This window comes from Dasypus novemcinctus, chromosome 2 (assembly GCF_030445035.2).
Source record: "Dasypus novemcinctus isolate mDasNov1 chromosome 2, mDasNov1.1.hap2, whole genome shotgun sequence".
NCBI classification, from domain to species: domain Eukaryota; kingdom Metazoa; phylum Chordata; class Mammalia; order Cingulata; family Dasypodidae; genus Dasypus; species Dasypus novemcinctus.
In genome coordinates this window covers 72,680,620-72,701,712 of record NC_080674.1, presented here as the reverse complement: position 1 = coordinate 72,701,712, position 21,093 = coordinate 72,680,620, and the positions used below count along the sequence as shown (strand labels likewise).

The 21,093-nt window shown below is 39.8% G+C and overlaps 2 protein-coding genes across 2 annotated transcripts in view; one reads left to right on the top strand and one right to left on the bottom strand.

The window, feature by feature from the left end:
* The window catches only part of PTCD2 (pentatricopeptide repeat domain 2), a 40,840-nt gene extending 32,221 nt beyond the window's left edge, over positions 1-8,619 (bottom strand). The window contains exons 1-3 of the mRNA XM_058284520.2: positions 8,482-8,619; positions 6,202-6,294; positions 1,495-1,624 (exon numbers count right to left, since the gene is read on the bottom strand). Coding sequence (XP_058140503.2) covers positions 1,495-1,624; positions 6,202-6,294; positions 8,482-8,593 — 335 coding nt within the window. The 5' untranslated portion in view covers positions 8,594-8,619. The remainder of the gene's footprint in view (positions 1-1,494; positions 1,625-6,201; positions 6,295-8,481) is intronic.
* A 91-nt stretch (positions 8,620-8,710) lies between these two features.
* Positions 8,711-21,093, top strand: part of MRPS27 (mitochondrial ribosomal protein S27) — a 107,439-nt gene continuing 95,056 nt past the window's right edge. Inside the window, exons 1-2 of the mRNA XM_004480237.4 lie at positions 8,711-8,819; positions 16,409-16,486. Coding sequence (XP_004480294.1) covers positions 8,747-8,819; positions 16,409-16,486 — 151 coding nt within the window. The 5' untranslated portion in view covers positions 8,711-8,746. The remainder of the gene's footprint in view (positions 8,820-16,408; positions 16,487-21,093) is intronic.

The window sequence follows — 21,093 nt, the reverse complement described above, 5'->3', positions numbered from 1 at the left end:
GAGAAATGATAGAGTTCTTGTTTTAAGCCATGAAGTTTGGGTGTGGCTTCTTAGGCAGTGACAACTGAAACAACAGGATTTGTGATAAGATTGTTTCTCTACTTTTAGTATTTTTCACATATTCTATGCATTTTGTGTAATTTTTTTTCTTTTACTTTAAAAAGTAACAATTTTTTACTATGAAATTAATAATGTCCAATGTAGACAATTTTGAAAAATCAGAAAAGTACACATTTAAATAAACAAAAAAAAATATAATCCATAATTCTCAGAGAAACACAGTTAACTTCTGCTATATACTCTTGCAGTATTCTATATGTGAATATTTTGTATCTTTCTATATAAGTGCTCAATATAAATGCAGGTCCATGTATAAAAAGCTTTAATAATAGGAGAAATAAAGCAATGGACTTAACTTCAGAAATCAAGTCTGGGGAAATGGACTTCGTCCAATGGTTAGCATGTCCATCTACCACATGGGAGGTCCGCGGTTCAAACCCCAGGCCTCCTTGACCCGTGTGGAGCTTGCCCATGAGCAGGTGCTGATGTGCACAAGGAGTGCCCTGCCATGCAGGGGTTCCCCCGCGTAGGGGAGCTCCACGCCCAAGGAGTGTGCCCCGTAAGGAGAGCCGCCCAGCATGAAAGAAAGTGCAGCCTGCCCAGGAATGGCGCCGCATACATGGAGAGCTGACACAACAAGATGACGCAACAAGAAGAAATACAGATTCCCGTGCCACTGACAACAACAGAAGCGGACAAAGAAGAAGATGCAGCAAATAGACACAGAGAACGACAACCCGGGTGGGGGGGAGGGGAGAGAAATAAACAAATAAATAAATCTTAAAAAAAAAAAGAAATCAAGTCTGTTGTTATATCTCTCCCTGCCAAGCTAAACCTTTGCTGGATTTCCTAATAGAAGGCTACAATTACAAGTGTGTTCTTTCTGAAATGGGAAACTCTAATAATGGAACAGAGAGGTATAGCAGGCATAAAACTGGAGGCAGACTACTTAGGAGTCCAGTGAAGTGATCCAAATGAGAGATGTTATAGCACTTGTGGGAACAGAGAGAGGAGAGCTAGAGATTACACAAGGAAATATAAGCCATAGGACTTCTGATCTAACCAGAGAGGCAAATGAGAGTAGTGGTCAGTCCTGAGCCCTGTGTCAGTGACACAGGAACACTGGAAGAGGAGCACATTTCTATACGTTGAGTCTGAAAACCTAGGGGTCATGTAAGTAGAGGTGGTGAATTGGCTCGTGATTTCTTTAGGCATGAATTACCTGTTTTCTAACCTTAGCACTTGGCACACAGTAGGAATCCAAGAAGTGTTCGCTGGATGAAAGTTGCTGGAGCTCAAGCCAGAATCCGGACATGACATTTGGAAGTTAGTATCCAGGTGACAGCTGAAATCTTTGATGTGGAGGCGACTGCTCAGGAAAGGAACAGGGTAAGAAGAGATGAAGGCTGGCAGGATTCTAGGGAAATGTCTCACCTGTAAATGACATTTTTAGCCAGCTCCAGATCATTCTGGGTCTCACACAAATGAAGCAAAGTTTTCAATTCTGCCTTCAAGATGAGCTTGTTCTGGCTCAATTTCTCTTCCAAGTTTTGAAAATAGGTTTCTGAAAGAAAGAACAGTAATGGGCAATCATTCAGGCTGACTGAATGACTGGGACTGTAAGGAGGTTATTTTGAGAAACAGAGACCTGGACACTGAAAGGGACTAGATGACACACAGTTCTGTCACTAGCTCATTCCCTCTAAAGCAGTGTGTATCAGAACATGGCCCATGACCCAAAACGTCTGTGTCCCAGGCCCCTCTTTAGCCTTTCTAAAACAGAATCCCTGTGTCAAAACACATAGTAAAATTTGAGAACTACTGTCCCAGAGGCTAATCGTAAAGAACTGAATCTACAAGGAAAGAAGAGAAAAAGAAAGAAAGAAAATATAAACAAGATACCCATACCATTAAATGGCAGGTCACCAAGAAGGGAAACTGAAAGGAAAATGTGAATTGAAGATGGGTTAACCCAAAATGTTTGACCCACATGATTCAGGAATACCTTATTTTTCTTTCATTTGATTCCAAGTTTACCTAGCTTTCATTCCTCTCGCTTTGTATTTATTCAGTTATTAGAACACATGCCACAGCACTGTACAATGCATAGGTGGGCAGAAAACAACAGCAAACTTTGCATTTTTAGCAACAGAATCCTTTCAAGGTGTTTGCAGTCCATCCTTGTCACTTGTCTCTGTAGACTTTTATGTGTATCTAATCAACTGTGGGGACAAACACCAAAAGGAAAGTCTGCCTCTTGGCGTTAGGAAGGGACTGTATCCTTGCTAGAAGGCATGAGGCAGGTACCAAGCAAGCATCTGCTTCCCAGAAGGCAAGCCTGTTCTCAGCATCAGAAGCTGCCAAGAAAACTCTATAGGATTTGTTTCAAGGCCCAGAACTTTGAAGAGTGATGCTTAAACGGGTTGCACAATAGACATTGAAAACATAAGAAATGGAGGCTGAGACAGGTACTGCTCTTGTTTTAAAAGAAGGACCACTAGGTTTGAGATAATGCAGTGGATCTCTCTATCTTTATTTGCAAAACCACCTAATGGTTAAGAGTTTTAAAGCTGGGTGGGCTTAGGATGAAATTTTAGGCTCTGCCACTTGCATGCTCTGGTACAGATTTAACATGCCTGAGATTCTATTCCTAGTATGTAATGTGAGAATCATGACTACCTCATGAGGTATGGAAAGCATTTAGCACAGAGCTTAGCATACAGTAAGTGTCAGTAAATCACAGACATTATTGTTCTCATTTTCAGTTCTTTTGTCATCTGAGGATTTATTCTATTAAATATTTCTATATAATTTCCAGTCTGAAAGATTTCAAAGGGATGACATTATATCTTGTCTCTTTTAATCATTTCTAATAAGCTTCAAGAATTCAAGATTTTTCAGAGCAGGTATAGCTCAGTGGTTGGGCACCTGGTTCACATGTATGAGGTCCTAGGTGGTTTCAAAGCCTGGTACCTCCTAAATAAAAAGAATTCAATATTTCAAAAAACTTAATTTGTGGCATAAAACACATAACATGCTTATCATTTATTCATACAGGTATCCTTCTTTGTGGGAAAGGCACAAAAGATATAGTATGGTTCTTGCCCTCAAAGAGCTTAGAGCATATTTGGAAGATAAGATATATTCATAGGAAACTATCTGAAAACACTGATGAGTAGGTGACACATGATTGACTATAAACATAACAGGAGAGAAGAGAGATCAGAGTGCAGGAATAGGCAGGTTTGGTGGAAGTGGAAGGAGTACTAGCAAGAAAGGGGAGAGAATAAGGTTGGATACACTGAGAAGAGAGGAAGGTATTCTAGGTGTAGGAATCAACATGAGCAACAGCATAGACTTGGAAACGAAATTTACAAGTATGAAAAGTGGTGAGGGGAGAGCCATAACTACACTGACAGGAAATCACATGGGACTCTAGGAAGGGTAGAGTTCATTTATGAGAGAGCTAGGAGGTGAGTTTGTACATGATGTGGAATAATGCAGTATGTACATGATGGGTTCTTATAATGACGAAATTTTAAGAGGATTTTGTGAATATTGGTCTGGCAGTAGATTGGCACTGATTTATATGAATTGCCTTTTGGAATATGTGCATGACCTTCACAGCCTTACAAAGAATATGACAATTGGAAATAAAGCTAGACAGTGATGTGCAGCCCTAACTGCAAACCTCACAGAGCCTGTCAAAATACCTGGGGTAAAAAGAGAAGAATGAAGAGATATCTAGTGAAGATTGATACAGTCTCCCCACACCTAAAGCTTATCTTCCTGTTCCATAGGTGGTATTACATGACAGCACGATTAGGGAGTGGCAAGGGAAGACTGATTTCTGGAAGACTAGCCTGTAAGGAAAAGGAGGCAGGACCTTCAGCAACTCCCATGACCACTGTCTCCATATCAATGATACAATTTCTTCCATTGCTAGAGTCACAACAATTCTATAGTAGAATACCAGCAAGTCCACTCTAGTCTATATTATATTCCTCCATCTTGTGGACCCTGGGATGGTGATGTCCATCCCACCTCTAAATCAAGAAGGGGCTTAGATCCCACATGGCTGATGGATGGGATTCTCCTCCGTGCAGTTGCAGACACTCCCAGTTTCCTGGTGTGGTAGTTGACCATTTTCATCTCCCTGTCAGCTGACCTCGGTACGCCTCACAGCCCAACTGGCACAAAGACAGTCCAGAGATTCAAGTCACCTGAGCATACACAAACCCCAGCACCAATCACAAGTTCAGTAAAAATGACAGAAGAGGCATGTGTAGAGAGGTCACAGCAGAGTCCAACTCCATCACAATCAGGAGCACAAATTCCAAAGTAGGGTCCATTGGCAAGGCAATGAACTCCAGAGCCATCTGTCATGACCAGAGAACCTGTGTGTCTCCATACCTGGGGTTGTATCTACTTTGGCTGTCTCTGGGATCCTGCTGAGACGTGTGTAAGCATGACCCCTCTGATGACCTCCCGACTCATTTTGAGGTCTCTTAGTCATATAAACTCATTTGTCTTTACTATTTCCCCCTTTTATTCAAGGTCTTTTTCAAGTTGCATCATCAGCTGGTGATGGTAGTGATCCCTTGGCGCCAGGGAGGCTCATCCCTGGGAGTCATGTACCCACACTGGGGGGAAGGTAATGCATTTACAGGCTGAGTTTGGTTTAGAGAGTGGCCACATTTAAGCAACATAGAGGACGCTCTGAGGAGGTAACTCTTAGGCATCCTGCACCTTTAGGCCTAGTTGAAATTTCAAGCACAGGCTTATAAGCATAGTCATTAGTATTAAGAGCCCATCATTGGACCATCCTACTGCACTGGTCTTTGTCCTTGCATCTGGGGGATAGTTGCTGTCCCACTGGGGAATGTGACAGAGTGTCCCAGGATGGGAACTCAGCAATCCATCAGTTGTCAGGTATAACTCTATCCACTATGACTATACCCAACGAACATTCAAACATATCTATATACCCTATATGCATGCCCTGGAGAACTACCTTCCACCCATACATCCCCCATCAATGACACCCCATACCAGTGTTCCTCCCATGCCATAGTTGAACCCCTCTGTGATCCAAAACTTCTTCAAAAATGTAGCCTAATATATTGTCAAATTCAATTAGCAGGAAAACAAAATAGTACTGAAAGGTTTAAAGATTAGAAATAGAATAAATAATAATTTAGAAAAACTAAATGAAGTAAAATAAATTGAGGTATAAAAAATGAAAAATATAATAAAACTTTGGTTGTGTTTCTAAAGGAGCTTAAAGTGCTAGGAAGAACTCAGTGTGTAGGAGGGAAGGAATGAATGTAACGAGATTTCTCAGATGCTGGAAAAAATGGGTTGCTGAGACACGGTGTTCTTTTCTTTTTCTTTTTTAAGCTTTTTATAATAAAAGTTTTCAAACACATCCCAAAGTAGAGAGAACTGTATAAAGAAGCCCATGTGCCTATGACCCAGTCTCAACAAGTATCAGTATTTTGCTAATTTTCTTTCCTCTACCCTCTCCAAGGCCAGTGAATTTTTTTAAAGCAAATCCCAGACTTCATGCCAGTCAAGTTCCTCCCCTTTTTAAAGAAATCTCCATTTGATTCTACTCATTTTTTCAGCACAGAATAGAATATATTAAAATGCATCATCACACATAGTACTATCTTGATTCATTTTACTTCGTTCATTTATAGATTATGTATGTGCGTACTTGGGTTGCAATGTTAAATATATTTCTTACTGAGGGTTCCACCAGAAAATTTTGAAAGCCAGTCATCTGGGGCAGTTCCTCTCAAACTCTACTGTACATATGAATCAAGTGGGACCTGAGGTTTTACATTTCCATCAACTTCCCAGGTAAAGCCAATAAGATCTAGAGAAGACTGGTTGTAGCACTAGTTTTAATATTTTTCTCTGAGATCTTGAGAGCAGGAATAAGAGGAGAGTTTGTAGAGTTTGCAGTAATAGAATTAAGATGAAAGGTAAATAAGGTGAGACTGGGAAACTCAGAAAAAATGGTCTCAATTTTTTTCCACGAGACATAAGGTCATCAAGGAAAGACTACATAGAATAAAGAAAAAGGAAACTTGAATAACAGATCTATGAAATAATTAACAAAACAGATTCTATTACCTTTGGTGCCAGGAAGATTATACGCAGCAATCACCTTCATTTGCTGAAATTCTTTTAATTTCACAACATTATCTGTAAGCAGATATCGCTTAGCTAAAAATTAGAGAAAGGAAAAAAGTAAAATCATTTTGATTATATGATACTTAACAAATAACCTAAGAGAGCCTGATTAGATCTTTCTAATAAACTGATCTACATGCTGATTCTTTCCTCCCCTCAGATTCTGATATATGTGCCTCTATCTACCAGGGCAAAAGCTGAGCACTAGCAGAGCCAGCTTCAATAAACGTTCTATATCCCTATCAGAGAACATAAAATACTATGATATTGCAGACTGATTCAGTTAGAAATTCTCTATCTCCAATCTTAAGCAGGCTTTCCACACTACAAGCAGTCCTACTATTTTTCTGATATTTTTATTTTTTCACTCTTTTTAAACTTTTGACCAGGCCTCTTCTCCTCTCATTCTCAGCTAAGTATTCTCACTTCTTACTTTTCAAATAAAACAGAAGCTGAGATTCCAGGAACTCCCTCATCTTCCTGTTCCCAAATATGCAAACCTACCTTTATTCCTCCTGCTGCAAAAGAGGACCCTGCCGCTCCTGTCTAGGAATAATCTCCTTGATTGAGCTTCAGATTCTGTTCCCTCCAGACTTTTCAGCAAAGATCTATCAGTGAGCTATCTCCTCCTCAAACCAAGCCTTTTCCACATTGTCCTAAGGCCCTAACATTAAACAAAGAAGTAAATTCTCCACCTCTCAACTCCAATATCTACACATGGCTCTCTTCCATTTCCCAGATTTCTTGAAATAGATGTCTACCCTTGTTATAGTCATTTTCTTGTGTTTCATTTCCTGTTCAACACACTTCCTATGCTAATTCACAGAAACTGCTCTTGCTACCTCTCCCAATTCCTGCAAGTGACTAAATTATACCTAGCCATGAAATGCTTGCTTTCTTCAAAGCTCAGTCGTAGGTTCTCTTCTAGTCTCAAGCCAGACTCTCCCTGGGTGCTCTTACACAAGCCCCAAATACCGATTTCTAGACCAGAACTTTCTTCTGAGCTCCCCTCAGGTTAATGGTTCCCCTGGCATCATCTCTTGGATGTTTCAAAAGCCCCTCCAACTCTACAGCACAAAACTAAATTCAGGATCTTGCCCCCAAACTTCCCTATCATTTCCTCCTTCACTCCCCATTCCAACCTATTTACCCAGACCTGTGATTTTACCTCTTACCTATCTCTTGAAACCCTTCACTTCTTATCATTTCCCTAGGCCAAGTAACCCTTATCTTTCCTTTAAAACTAAATAGGAGGGATTTGAAGACAAGCAGTCCAAATGTAGAGCCACGGTTTAACTGAAGACTGCCTTACCACAAATGAGCAGCTTTTATTGTTAGTTCTTTATTGCAGCAAACAGAGTTCTTTTACTAGGTGATGCCTCGGGCAAGCTCCATTATATTTTGTCTCAAGCATAGCCAGGTATCCTAAAGAAATGATTATATTTCCCAAACAGGTTTTCTTGGCTAATCTGCAGTCATTGATTTCTGAAGTATTTTGAGGTTACATATGTCCGGAACTGAGAAGTTACAACCCTCTCATTTCACAAATGAGAAAACTGGGAATTCCAAAGGTCACACTATACCTACACTAAATACCAGTTACCTATGACCTTGAGCAAATTACTTATTGCTCAATCTGTTTCCAGTTCTGTAAATGGAGAAAATTATGGTACATCTCTCACCGGGCGTTGTGAGGAAGAAATTAATGTACATGACTTTGAGTAATGCCCGTCACAAAGTATAATTTTTGTTATTACTCACTAGCATTTTCAAATTTAATCCTTTCCATGAGTATATTAAGGGATACTTTTCCAAATGCGGAAACTTGTACAGGGCGCGCGTGTATTGCAAGTTCGCAAAACTGGGGCTGAAAACTCTAAGGCCTCCGCTCCCAAACGCTGGAGAAAAGTACCAAGGGCTACCGGGTCCTGGAGAACAACGTTGACCCATGGTAAGGAATAGCACAGCTCATACTACAGCTCAAGACAGCAGCTCAGCTTTTCTTCGGTGTTTGGGCAAGGGGGCGTCCATGACGCCCAGGGGCGACTGATGCACCCACCCATAACCAGGGAGCGAGAGCGCGCTAAGCGGCTCCAGGCCATGAGTGACTGAGGCACCACTGCTTCTCCAAAGTGACTCCCGCTTGGGTCTAAGGCTCCCTTCTCTCCCAAACCTCCCCTCTTTTCACGGCTTGCCCGCCAGGTCTGGGGCCGCATGTACCTCCGAAAGGGCAGCGGCAGCAGCAGGAGCCAGAGCCCCCTGCCACGGGATACACTGAACTCAGTAACGCTCGCCGGAGGACTCGCTCTGTGGGCCGAGATGGCGCAGCCATGCTGTCCCGGGTCACAGCAACTGTGAGAGTCGGTGAGCGGGGCGTGGCGCCTTGAGAGCCGAATGGGATTCGTCTAACTTGGGCAAGGCCTGTGACTCCGCCCCTTCCCCTGCCTACAACCCCGGGCCGGCAAGCCCTTTGGTACGTTCCAAGATGGCGGCCCCCATGGTGCGGCGCGGAATGCTGCTGGCGCGGGAAGTGGCTCAGCCTCAGTTCTACCTGGCAGGTTGGTGGCATCACCTATGGTGGGCTGATTTATTAGGCCTCTGAGAACTCAGTTCCAAGAGTGGAAGAATAGATGGACTTTCAAAATGAGAGGATACCGTCATGGGATCTGGTTGCTAGAGAAGATTTTTATTTTATTTTATTTTTTGAAGCATACAAAGGGGAGGAAAAGACTCTGAACCATCCGTCTGCTCCCTTAAAGTATCGCCGGTCTGTCCAAGTTGTGAAGAGCAAAGAAAGGTTATTGCATGAAGGATTTTGCGTTTGGCTTGCCGGGTTTGTGTACTAGGGTGGTGGTTTTTTTCCTAACCTTGAAAAGTTCGAATGTCACCATCCCTAGGGACGTGAAAATGTTTTCCCTGCTAAGGCTGCGCTTCCTAGGAGGGGCGTCAGATAAACCTTCCCTCCCCCCCCCATCTTATATCTGGCCGAAAAGAATTTTTAGGTATTAATCTAACCTTACCTGATGACCTTGGACACAGTTTTTGATTGATCTTTCTTTTCTACAGTTTTCCACGTGTAGACAACAAATGCTAATAGTTAACTTCTAAAGTTTTTTGGTTGAAAGGCAGCCCAATAAAGCCCTGCTTAATAGACCCGCTGATGATAACATTTCAAAAAGCATTTACAAAAGCCAAATATGCAATGATTTTAATCATATAATCCTGATAAAGCGTTCATGATTATATGATTAAGATGCAATAAGTCATTATTTTGAATGTTCTTTTCCAACCTGCTTCTCCTAAGCCCCATAAAAAAGCAACATGCTCTTTTCCTCACACTTCTTTAGGAATAGCCATTAAATATCAATGTGAAATCTCATAGATGGTAGCCAGAAGTTTTCTGAGAATTAACTGGTTGACATAACTAGTGAAGATATTTAATGTCACCCTTTAGGTAAAGTGGTATGCACACTGCCTGCCATCTTAGTGAAATTAGCTATTATTAGGGTGTTTAATTATGCTTGTTAAGAAATGCTTTTCAGTTTAAACAAGACTGGATATTAGATTCGGGAGTGTATCATAGTTGCTTAGAATATTTGGGGACAGTCATGCTAACGGGAATGGAAATTGGGTAAGGGTAAATTGAGAGAAATCCAGTTAACATTACAGTCTTAAGTTTGAACTGGTGAGTGACAGTTTAGACCCGTGTTACCCAATAGGGTTGCAACTATTTAAATTTAAATTAGTTAAACTTAAATAAAATTTTAAAAATTCACTTCCTTAGCCACATAGCCACATTTTAAGGGCACAATACACACATGTGGCAAGTGGCTACCGTATTGGACAGTTCAAAATTAAACATCTTCATCATTGCAGAAAGATAAATTGTGTAAGTGCTGGATTAGACCATAGGTGGAAGAAGTCTTGAAGCTGAAATCTGGAGCCTGGGAGGGAGGTAACATGGACCAATTATGACTTGGGTATGCTTGGCTTATAGTCACTGAAACATCTTGACCCATTACTGGAGAAGAGAGGAGAAATAAGAAGAAGCATTCTACCTAACTAATCAAATATTTGGAACACTTTGGTGCGTCTATTGATTTTTCTTAACATAATGGAGGAAAGTAGCTAAAATGATCAAGAGGATCAATGAAAGAGTAGTTGTGATGAATCAGAAAAAAAATGACTTCAATATATGAAGAGGCTAGAGGTATCAAACTTATTGGGCCTCTACATAATGTCAACCAATACATAGTGGACATTAGGCCATGCACTTAATATAGGTTCTCATTTAAACCACAATACAAGATAGGCATTGTTTCCCAGTTTTTACATATGAAGTAAAAGTTGAGAAATTATATAAAGTTGCCCAAATTTTCACAGTGTTTATTAACAAGGTGAGGATTCAAATATAGATTTATGATCTAAAACCTGTTTCCACAGTCACACTGCTTCCCTCTGGATGGAAAAAAAAAAGTATAATCAAGGGCCAAAATAACTATAAAATGAATTAGGACATAGAAAGAACCAGTTTTCATTAAACATTGAAATTCTGGTCCATGGATGTACCTTTTCAGAAGTAAATCAAGAAAATAGTGGACAGTGAGTCTAGAGAATATGCTCCAAAAGCTGCCTGAATGAAGGGTAAGCAGCTTCCAGAAAAATTTATACACCCTCCTAAACGGTCTGTTTAGAGTGGGATTAAACAGGTTCAGAGACCTCAATCTGTGGGGCTGATAGCAGTCTATCCACTATCTTCTTCAAGTGTGGTCTGAGGACCTGCAGCAGCACAGTCATCACTTGGGACTTGTTACAAATCAGAATTTCTGGTCCTACCCAGACCTACTGAGTCACAATCTGCATTTTAACAAGATTCATATGTACATTAAAGTTTGAAAGCCTGTTTTGTATTTCCCATTTTGCCATTGCCTACCCAGTTTAATGCTCTCAGTTCTAATATTAATATTCAGGCCTTCCAATTAGCATTCAGGGATGGAAAGACCTTTAACTGGTATCACTTATAAAGTGTCTCAGAAAGATGAATATCCTGCTTTAAATTGCTTACAGAAAATGAAATGTCTGTCTGTCTTGGTGTATTAATTTCCCATTGCAGCTGTAATAGATTACCAAACTGAGTGGATTAAAACAACACAAATTTATTATAGTTCCATAGGTCAGAAGTCCAACCTGGGGTCTTACTAGGCTACAATCAAGGTTTTAGGAGGACTGCATTCTCTTTAGTAGGCTCTACAGGAGAATCCATGCCTTTGCCCTTTCTAGCCTCATGAGGCTCTCTGCATTCCCTGGCTCATCATCCCCTTTCTCCATCCTCAAAACGAACAATAGTGTCTTCTCATATCACTGACACTTCTGTCTCCCTCTTCCTGTTTTAAGGATCCTTGTAATTACTTTGGGCCCACCTGGATAATCCAGGATAATTGCCCCATTTTAATACCAGCTAATTAGCAACTTTAATTCCATCTGCAACCTCAATTCCCCTTTGCCACACATATTCAGAGATTCTGGAGATTAGGATGTGGACATCTTTTGGGGGCCATTTTTCTGCCCACCGCACTTGGCAATTTATTCCTGTTTGTCATTGGTTTCTATTAGGAAAAGTTTCTATTTGCCATATTTAAATTCTTCATCCTTATGCCCATATCCTTTTTGTTTTACCTTTAGTGGAGGTGGAGAATGATTGCTGGCTACTTCCTTTTAAAAAAAAAATTCATATATATGAAGGTTGCTGGGCTTATCTTTTGTAAATTTACTAATCCTATTTTATTTCCTCTCAGTTCATGTGGTCTCCTTTAACAACAGCACATAGAGGGACTCCTGGGTTTTCCCACCACCTCCCCTGCTTCTTTTCTCCCATCCAGGTCAAAATTCTTAAGCACTGCATTTTTCTGATTATAGAATACAGAGGGGATGATTTCTTATGTGAATGTAGAGAAGTACAGTCTTTTGTGAAGATGTAGAAAATAAATAAGTCACTGGTACCCTAGAGTAGGGTACCTCAGCTCGTGCTCTCATAGAGAAGGCACGTGGGGATCCAGTGGGGTGGCCTACGACCCTATGTTCCCCACAGAAGGTGAGCACATCCTGGTTTTAAAAATTGGAATTCAGTTTATGTAGAAATGCTGCTATAGATTATGAGTTGTCTTTCATAAAAATTATGAATGAGTTATGCTTTTGTTTTTGTATTAAAGGCTGTTAGACCACTCAAGGACCTTAACTATCACCTAGTTCAGCTCCTGGATTTGCAACTGTGGGATCAGAAGTTTTCCAACAACTGATAAAACTTTAAATATCAGGTCTCCGTACTCCAGACTTGTTGGTCCTTAACCTGTATCACAGCTACACCTTTAAAGTAATGCTGTCAGCTTTTAATTCATCACTCTTGGCAGGTCTAGGAGTATTCCTAACAATTTATAACATCATTTCTATGAAAAATGCATTCTAAATTCCAAATATCTAATATTTTTTCCTATTACAGTTCATCTGAAATGTGGGCTATGGCAGTTTGAAATTATTTTATGAATCCCAGAAACAGAAATATTATGCCTGTAAACTAATCTGTTCCTCTTATTGTGATACCCTGTGATTGCATTAAGTTCAGCTGAGCTGCCTTTGATTAGATCACCTGTTAAGATAGCTGTAGGGCTTTTTAATTGGACCTGTGGTTACTCAGGTTGAGTCTCCACCTCCTTGCTGGATCTGATCTAAATGGACTTAGAGAGACAGACAAAAGAAGAGAGAGCTCTGCCTTTTTTGATCGTGCCATGTGACAAGGCTCAAACAGCTGAAACTCTGGGGAGAGATGAGCCATTTGCTTGATAACTTACAGCTGAAATTGGGAAGAGAACAGAAAAGCCGAGACTTATATAGCAGGCCTGGGAAAAACAAGCTCTATGCCAGGAGAGAGAGGACTACCAGATCAATTAAGCACAAAGCCCCAAGAGGCTGGGACCATGGAGCTCAAGAGGAAACGGTGAACCAGGAGGGGAAGGCTGAAACATGGCCAGAGATGGGCAGCTGTCTTGCTTCACCACCTGGCAATATGCCGGGATCAGCAGTAGCTGACTTAGGTAAGAAAGCATCTCTGATGGCGCCTCAGTTTGGACATTTCATGGCCTTGGAACTATAAGCTTTTACCCCAAATAAGTTATTTTTATAAAAGCCAACAGATTTCTAGTATTTAGCATCAGCGGCCCTTTGACAAACTAAAATATGGCACTTTTGAATTGTGTTTTAGTTGGCTAAATGCTTCTGGGAGCAATATACCGGAAATGGGTTGGTTTTTATAATGGGAATTTATTAGGTTAAAAGCTTACAGTTCTGAGGTCATGGAAATATCCAAATCAAGACCTTTTCAAGAGATGCTGTCTCACCGAGTTGCAACTATGGATGATCAGGCACATGGCAAAGCATAATGGTGGCTCTGTTGGTCTCTTCCATCTCCTCCAGGCTCATTTTGTCTCTGAACTCTGTTGTGGGTATCAGGCATATGGCTCATCTCTCCCCTCTCCATGCCTCTTGTCTGTCAGTTGGGGTCCTCTTTCTGTGTCTCTGTGCTCTGTTGATTCTAGCTTCCGGCCTCCGGGACTTCTATTTCAGCTTCTTGGGGTTTCTCTGTCTCTGCTTCTTTTTTCCTGTGTCTGAGGCTTTTATCTTATTAAAAGACTCCAATAAAAGGATTAAGATCCACCGTGGGCCATGCCCTCCTGAAGTGAGCTGATCAAAAGGAAGGTCCCTTAATTGAATCTAATGAAAAGTTCCTCCCTACAATGGGTTTACATGCACAGGAATGGATTGGCTCTATGGACATGATCTTGTGAGGAACACCCACCTTCAAATCGTCACAAATAGTTATTCTTTTTAATTCCTTAGTTACTCTTTTCAAACAGTCTTATATATTATCTTAGTCTTTTTATATTATTACATTATTAAGTTTTAGACTTGAAGTTTAGACATTCTTATAAAGGTCTGATCTATGCAAGGATTACTAATGCACAAACCCCACAGATGAGTTTATATTTTTAATTTATTTTCTTTGGTAAATGAATAGGAAATATCAGCATGCCTATATTGTTTAATTAGCCCCCATCCCTTCTAGTTATGTTTGGCTTATGATTTACTATGACCTCTAAATATTGCCTGCCATTCATTCTTATCCTTTTCCTTTTCTTTGAACAGCAATAATTCACATACCATACAATTCACTCCTTTAAAGTATAAAACTCAGTTTTTTTAGTATAGTTACAGAGTTGTGTAGCCGTCATCACAATCAACTGTAGAACATTTCATCACTTCAAAATTAAGCCCTGTACTCAATAGTAGTTACTCTATATATCTCCCAACCCTCTTTTTTCCCCTGCCTTTGGAATCTACTAATCTACATTCTCTGTAAATCTGCCTATTGTGAACATTTCATGTAATTGAATTATATAATTAGTATGCAATTATACAATTAATGTAACAATTTCAAGGTTCATCCATGTTGTGGCATATATTAGTACTTAATTCCTTTTTATTGCTGAATAACATTCCACAGTAAGAATAAAGCACCTTTTGTTTATCCACTCCTCAGTTGATGGATATTTGGGTTCTACTTTTTGGCTATTTGAATAATGCTGCTGTGAGCATTTGTGAACACATTTTTGTTTGGAAATATGTATTCATCTCTTGCATATATATGTAGGAGTACAATTGCTGGATCATATGCTAAGTTCATATTTAACACTTTGGGGACCTGCCAAACTTTTCCTCAAGTGGCTACACTACTTTTACATTCTTACTCAGTGATGTATGAGGGTTCCAGTTGCTCTATACTCTTACCAACAGCTGTTACTGTCTTTTTCTTTTCTTTTCTTTTTTTTTTAAGGTACCAGGGGCTGGGAATTGAACCTGGGACCTCTATATAGGAAGCCAATACTAGACCACTGAGCCACATCGGCTCTCCTGAGTTGTATTTTTTTGTTTATTTTGCTTGTTTGTTTTTTGTTTTTTTGGGGGGAAACACTCAAAACTGAACCCAAGACCTCCCATGTGGGAAGCAAAAGCTCAATTGCAGGAAACACATCCACTCCCACGATTGCTATCTTTTTGATTGTAGCTATCTTAATGGATGTGAAGTTGTATCTCATTGTGGTTTAGATTTGCATTTCTCTAATGACTAACAATGCTAAGTGTATTTTTTGTGTGCTTATTGACCATTTCTTCTTTGGAGAAATGTTTGCTTAAATCTTTTGCCTGTTTTTATCGTCGGGTTATTTGACATTTTAATTTTTAGTTTTAAGTGTTCTTTATATATCCTGGATACAAGTCCCTTAACAGATACATTATTTGCAAATATTTTCTTCCAATTAATGGGGTATCTTATCACTTTCTTGACAGTGCCCATTGAAGTATAAAAGTTTTAAATTTTGATAAAGTTGCCATTCATTCTTTCTCTTGTCTTTCAGCCTTTTGGGGGCCTTTTACTAAGAAGGAGTTTTAGGGCTGATGTAGTCCATAATTCACTCATTGAACTCATGTTTACTGGGCATAGTGCCATATGCTGGAAATAGAGCTATGCCATCTTATATGTTTCCTAACATTTGGCTTATTGCATTTCCCTTGTTTACCATTGGGTTGCTGAGTCACTGGGTAAGATATTACTCTTTGCTTTATGTGCAGTAGGGGTAAATATGCTGCCCCAAGCCATTTTAGTTTGTTTATTATTAGTTTAACTCACCTAGTTTTTAGGACTAATGATTATAAAACATTTGAATAATGAGTTAGACAACAGCACAGCAAGTGTTTTGGGTTCTGAGAAGAAGTTTTAGGGCTGATGTAGGCTATAATTTAATGGAAACAAATGGATTCTAGTTCTAAAGCTATAGGACCAAAATTAACAGCATTTTAAGCCATTACTATATTGTAAAATTTTTCAGTTTTTCTGCATCTTCTACTTGTTGTAGATTGAATGCATCTTCTTATAAACTGAATTGTAAATTAGGCAATGTTAGTTGCTGTGACTTACTAGAATTTTAAAATATATAACCCAGTAAGTTAAAAATATGACAAAGATATGCTTAACAAAACAGATATGTAAAATGAACCTGTTGTGAGGTCATGCAAAAGAGATCATTGTCTTTTTCCTCAGGTAAAAGATGCCTGCTTTCTGCAGCATATGTGGACAGCCGCAAGTGGGAAGCAAGAGAAAAAGAACATTGCCACCTTGGTAGGTACCCATCGGCAGTATGTATATGTGTAATTTTCATTCACTCCATGTGTTTTTGTTCATATAGTCATTGAATATATATATGAAGTGACGTTTTAATGGTGATCATTGCATAATCTTAAAAAAAATTAGGCTGTTTCACATGACAACATCATTTTCACTGAAATAGAAGATTTCTTATATTTCATATTAGTCTTGACAACTGATCTCCCTAAAATACAGTTCTTTTCCTTTCTTGCTGTTTTTTTTCCTTCCATTTTTATTATATAGTTAGTTTTCATGTACTCTGTAGCAGTTTGGCATTGTTTATGAATTCTGAAAATAGATATTGGGTTATGTTTGTGAACTGGTCTGTTCCCTTGGATGTATTCCCTTTTGATTATATTAAATTCAGAGGTTTCACTTTTACTTCATTAAATTATGATTAAGGTTTTGATTCGGCCACATCAGTAGAATGTTGAGTCCCTGCCCACCATGGGGACTCACAGCGAAAGTGACTTGGCAGAGGAGAGATTTGGAGTTTTGATGCTGGAGCCCCAGGAAGTAAGTACACAGGAGGGGAACACAGTAATAGAGATGGCTCCATAGACGCAGCAGAGGCCCCGGGAAGAAGGAGAGCTTGATAGTCTACAACTGACCTTGGGAAGCAAGCAGAGCTGCTGAGCCTGGAAAGAAATGAGCCCTGGGGAGATAAACGAGCCTTATGCTGGCCTACAGCTGAGACTAGACGGAGCTGGGACCACAGAACCTTAGGAGGAAGACGAAGGCTAAACCTTTGCAAGGACTGGCAACTATCTGCTCTAACACGTGGCAACAGGCTTTACTGTGGCAAGTAACTTACTCTTTATGGCCTTGTGACTGTAAGCTTCTGTGCCAAATAAATACCCTTTATAAATGCCATCAAATTTCTGATACTTTGCAGCAGCACCCCTTTAGCTGACTAATACACAGTCTATTTCTGTTTTACATTATTTGCAGAGAAAATTATACTTTTTAGTTTCATCATTTTTTTCTTGGCAATCTCTTTATCTTTTAACTTTTGCTCTTCAGTGCTCTTTGATTCTCAATTTCATTACAAGCTGACAAATTCGAAAGTGGTTTTATCTCATATAAGCCATTTGGAATAGTTGACTAACATCTTCCCAGGCAATAGGTTCCTAATTCTACTGTCCATTACCTGTTCCCTATGTCATATTAGAAGGATAGCAGCCTTTCTTTTATAAAATGCCAAGGTCTAAAGGAAACCACTGACCCTTTAAACACTTTGTAAAAACTTATTTACTTCAGACTTTTGGTTCTGCCTGCCCTTTTCATAGGTATAATAATTGGGACAGCTTTCCTCTCGCAATGTGAGGTGTTTCCTGTTCCTGAGTAGTTCGGTCAGTGTGGGCGCGGGGAGGCGAAGCCCACCTCCCGGCACCTGGACTCATGAGGGCAAAGTGGCGTAAGAAGCAGATGCATAGGCTGAAACAAAAGATGAGGCAGAGATCCAAGTAACGTGTTTTGTGATGCCCTGCCTGGAGTGAGACATGAGTAAATTACCAGCTGCTGCCCTAGGAAATGTTTCAGATTTCTTCACCTGTTGAAAGAAGCTTTTTTCTTTTTGTAAATCTCAATTCCTGATATGTTAAATTGAAAATAAACCAATAAAAAGACAAATAATAATAATAATAATATTGGGACATTGAAAAAGTAAGTAGATTGGTAATAGTTTTACTGAACTGATGTAAGTTTTGGATCCGTTCCTACACTTATGTAATATTTCCCCCCAGATTTCTTTGACTCTTGGGTTTATTTGAGAAACAAAGTCGCCCTGTTTATGGATGCTTCTCGTAAGTGCAAGGGATATTCTTTTATAGCTGTCTGTCATGGCTGCCTTGGTGAGAGGGTTCAAAGAAATAATCATTTCCTCCCCTGGTAATGTGATTGCAAGTATGCAGTCAGTTTGTAAATCCTGGAAATTGGATATGTGGGCAGGGGCCAGGTGAAGCAGATCTATGGAGGATATGAAGATAAATAGTCTCTCCATAAGGGACTTATTGTTTATTTGCACCATTAAAGACCCTGCATAGCCTCTGTATAACGAATATCTTAAAATTTCCCTCTTTTATTATCTTGAAATGAAATTCATAGATTATATAATCTATACATAGTATTTTAAAAATTAGTATAATTCCCCAGCCATGATACAAAGGGAAATAAAAGGAAAGTGACTTACTGTAAATAATATATATTTCACTATATAAATAACTACGCTAGGGAACCCAATGAAGTGGCTAGATGCTTGTGCTTAAAGGTAGAATCACTGCAAACATGATAGATACAAATGCAGATAGCTACAGATGTGGTGTCCTGGTGAATTCAAATACTAGCAGGGGCATTACCTGAGGTAATCTTATTTACAAAATGATGTACAACTCTTGATAAAATTTTGGATGAATCAAAGTGCTTTCTTCCCTCGATTTACACTATAGTTGCTTTTATGGAATAGTTTATTTTCCAATTATGCAAAAATAGAGTACCTGTGTTTATTTCTAAATGGAGTTAGTTCAGTTAATTATGAACAAGTTTTTAAAATACTGTCTGCCATGTCACAAATGGAATGGTATCTGGGGTAAATTTTTATTTGGAAATTTTAAACTTAAAAAAATTACAAAAATAAACAAAGAGCATATCTGTCTTGCATACACGTTTTTTAAACCTTTGAGGGAGTTTATTGCATACATTATATAGCCTTTACCCCTAAAATACTTCAGTATATATTACCCAGGATAAGGATACTCTTTTGCATAACCACAGCAGTTGTCAAATTCGTTGTGGTGGATTGAATTGTGTACCCTAGTATGGATATGTTCTTGGTCTGGTGGGTGTGGACCCATTGTAAATAAGATCTCTTCAAGATGTTACTTGAGTTAAGGTATGGCCCAGCTGAATCAGATTGGGCTTTAATCTGAATTACTAGAGCCCTTTCTAAGCAGAGTGAAACAGGAGAGAAAAATCACAAGGAGCAGCCAGAAGCTGGAAGTCAACAGAACCTGGAGAAAGGAAAAGACATTGCCATCTGCATTGCCATGAGGCAGGAAAGCCAGGGAACTCAAAGATTGCCACCAGCCAGAAGATACTGACACTGGGAGGAAGCAAGCCTTCTAACCTCTGAAATTATTACTGTTGTTAAGCCAACCCATTGTGTGGTATTTGTTTCAGTGTCTAGGAAACTAAAACAGTGTTGGTACCAGAAAGTAGTACTGCTATGGTACCTAAAAATGTGGAGACGCTTTAGAATTGGGTAACGGGTGGAGGCTGGAAGAATTGTGAGGCCTCAAGAATGGGTGAGAGCTGTAGACAAAGTTTGTATCTTCTTAGAGAATGCATAATTCATCATGAATAGAATGTTGATAGAAACTATGAACATTTTTAAATTAATTTTTAATTCATTTTTAAAATATTACATTAAAAAAATATGAGGTCCCCATATACCCCCTACCTCCCTCACCCCAGTACTCCCCCCATAGCAACATTCTCCTCCATCATCATGACACATTCATTGCATTTGGTGAATACATCTCACTATGAACATTAAAGATATTGGGAGGCCTTAGAAGGAAATAATGGTGTCATTAAAAATCAGAAGGCAATCCTTAAAATAAAGTGACAGTGAACTTGGCAAAATTGAGTTCTCATCTTTGATCAGAGATAAAACTTGAAAACCATGAACTTAGGTATTTGGGTGAGGAGATTTCCAAGATAAATGTGGAAGGTGCAGCCTGGCTTTTCCTTGCAGCTTATAGTAAAATGTGAGAGGAAAGGGATAAGCTGAAAACTGAATTTTAAGCACAAAGAAACCAGAAATCGGTGGTTTGGAAAATTCGGAACCAATCCGGATAGTGCTCTGAGACTAGGACCAGAAGTGACTATCAGGGACCTCCCTAAACTTTCGGGAAGTGAGTCCCTAGAGGACATGGCTCCATGTGAGGGTTTAATTGAATAACCCTTTGCTAAGGAGGATGTGGTTGAACATGGATTCCATCAGCTATTTCAGTGGAAGTCAGGATTGGAAATGCTATAATGCAGGAAGGTGCTGTGGAAAGGTTTATTGGCCAGTGTTTGGACCAACTTGAACCGCACTCAAAGCTGACAAGGGTTTTGCAAAACTTATATCAGCAGAACCACTGCTGCCAGCCTGGACTGAAAGGGACAGAGATGAGATGAATTGAAGGAAGAATGACTTCAAGGGCAGAACTGTGGAAACAAAGGTCTGGACTGAAAAGATCTCCTCTGGCCAAGAGAATGGGCCCACCCACATTTGTGGAAAGAGTGAGTCTGCTCCTGCCCTTGGAGGGGTCGGACTTGAGCCCCATTGTTCGGGGAGAGTGCTTCCACCCCAGTGCTTAGAGATGGTGTGGCCTGTGCCCCAGTCTTTGCAGAGGGCCTGGCCATCATCCTGAGGCTCAGTGTTCAGGAAAAGCATGGCCCTTGTGCAAGCGCCTGGAAAGGGTGGGGCTCCTGCTCCATCAAGCCCAGAGGACAAAACATTAACCCATAGATGGCTCAGATTTTGAAATCTAATGGAGTTTGCCCAGCTAGGTTTCAGACCTGTTTGGGACTTC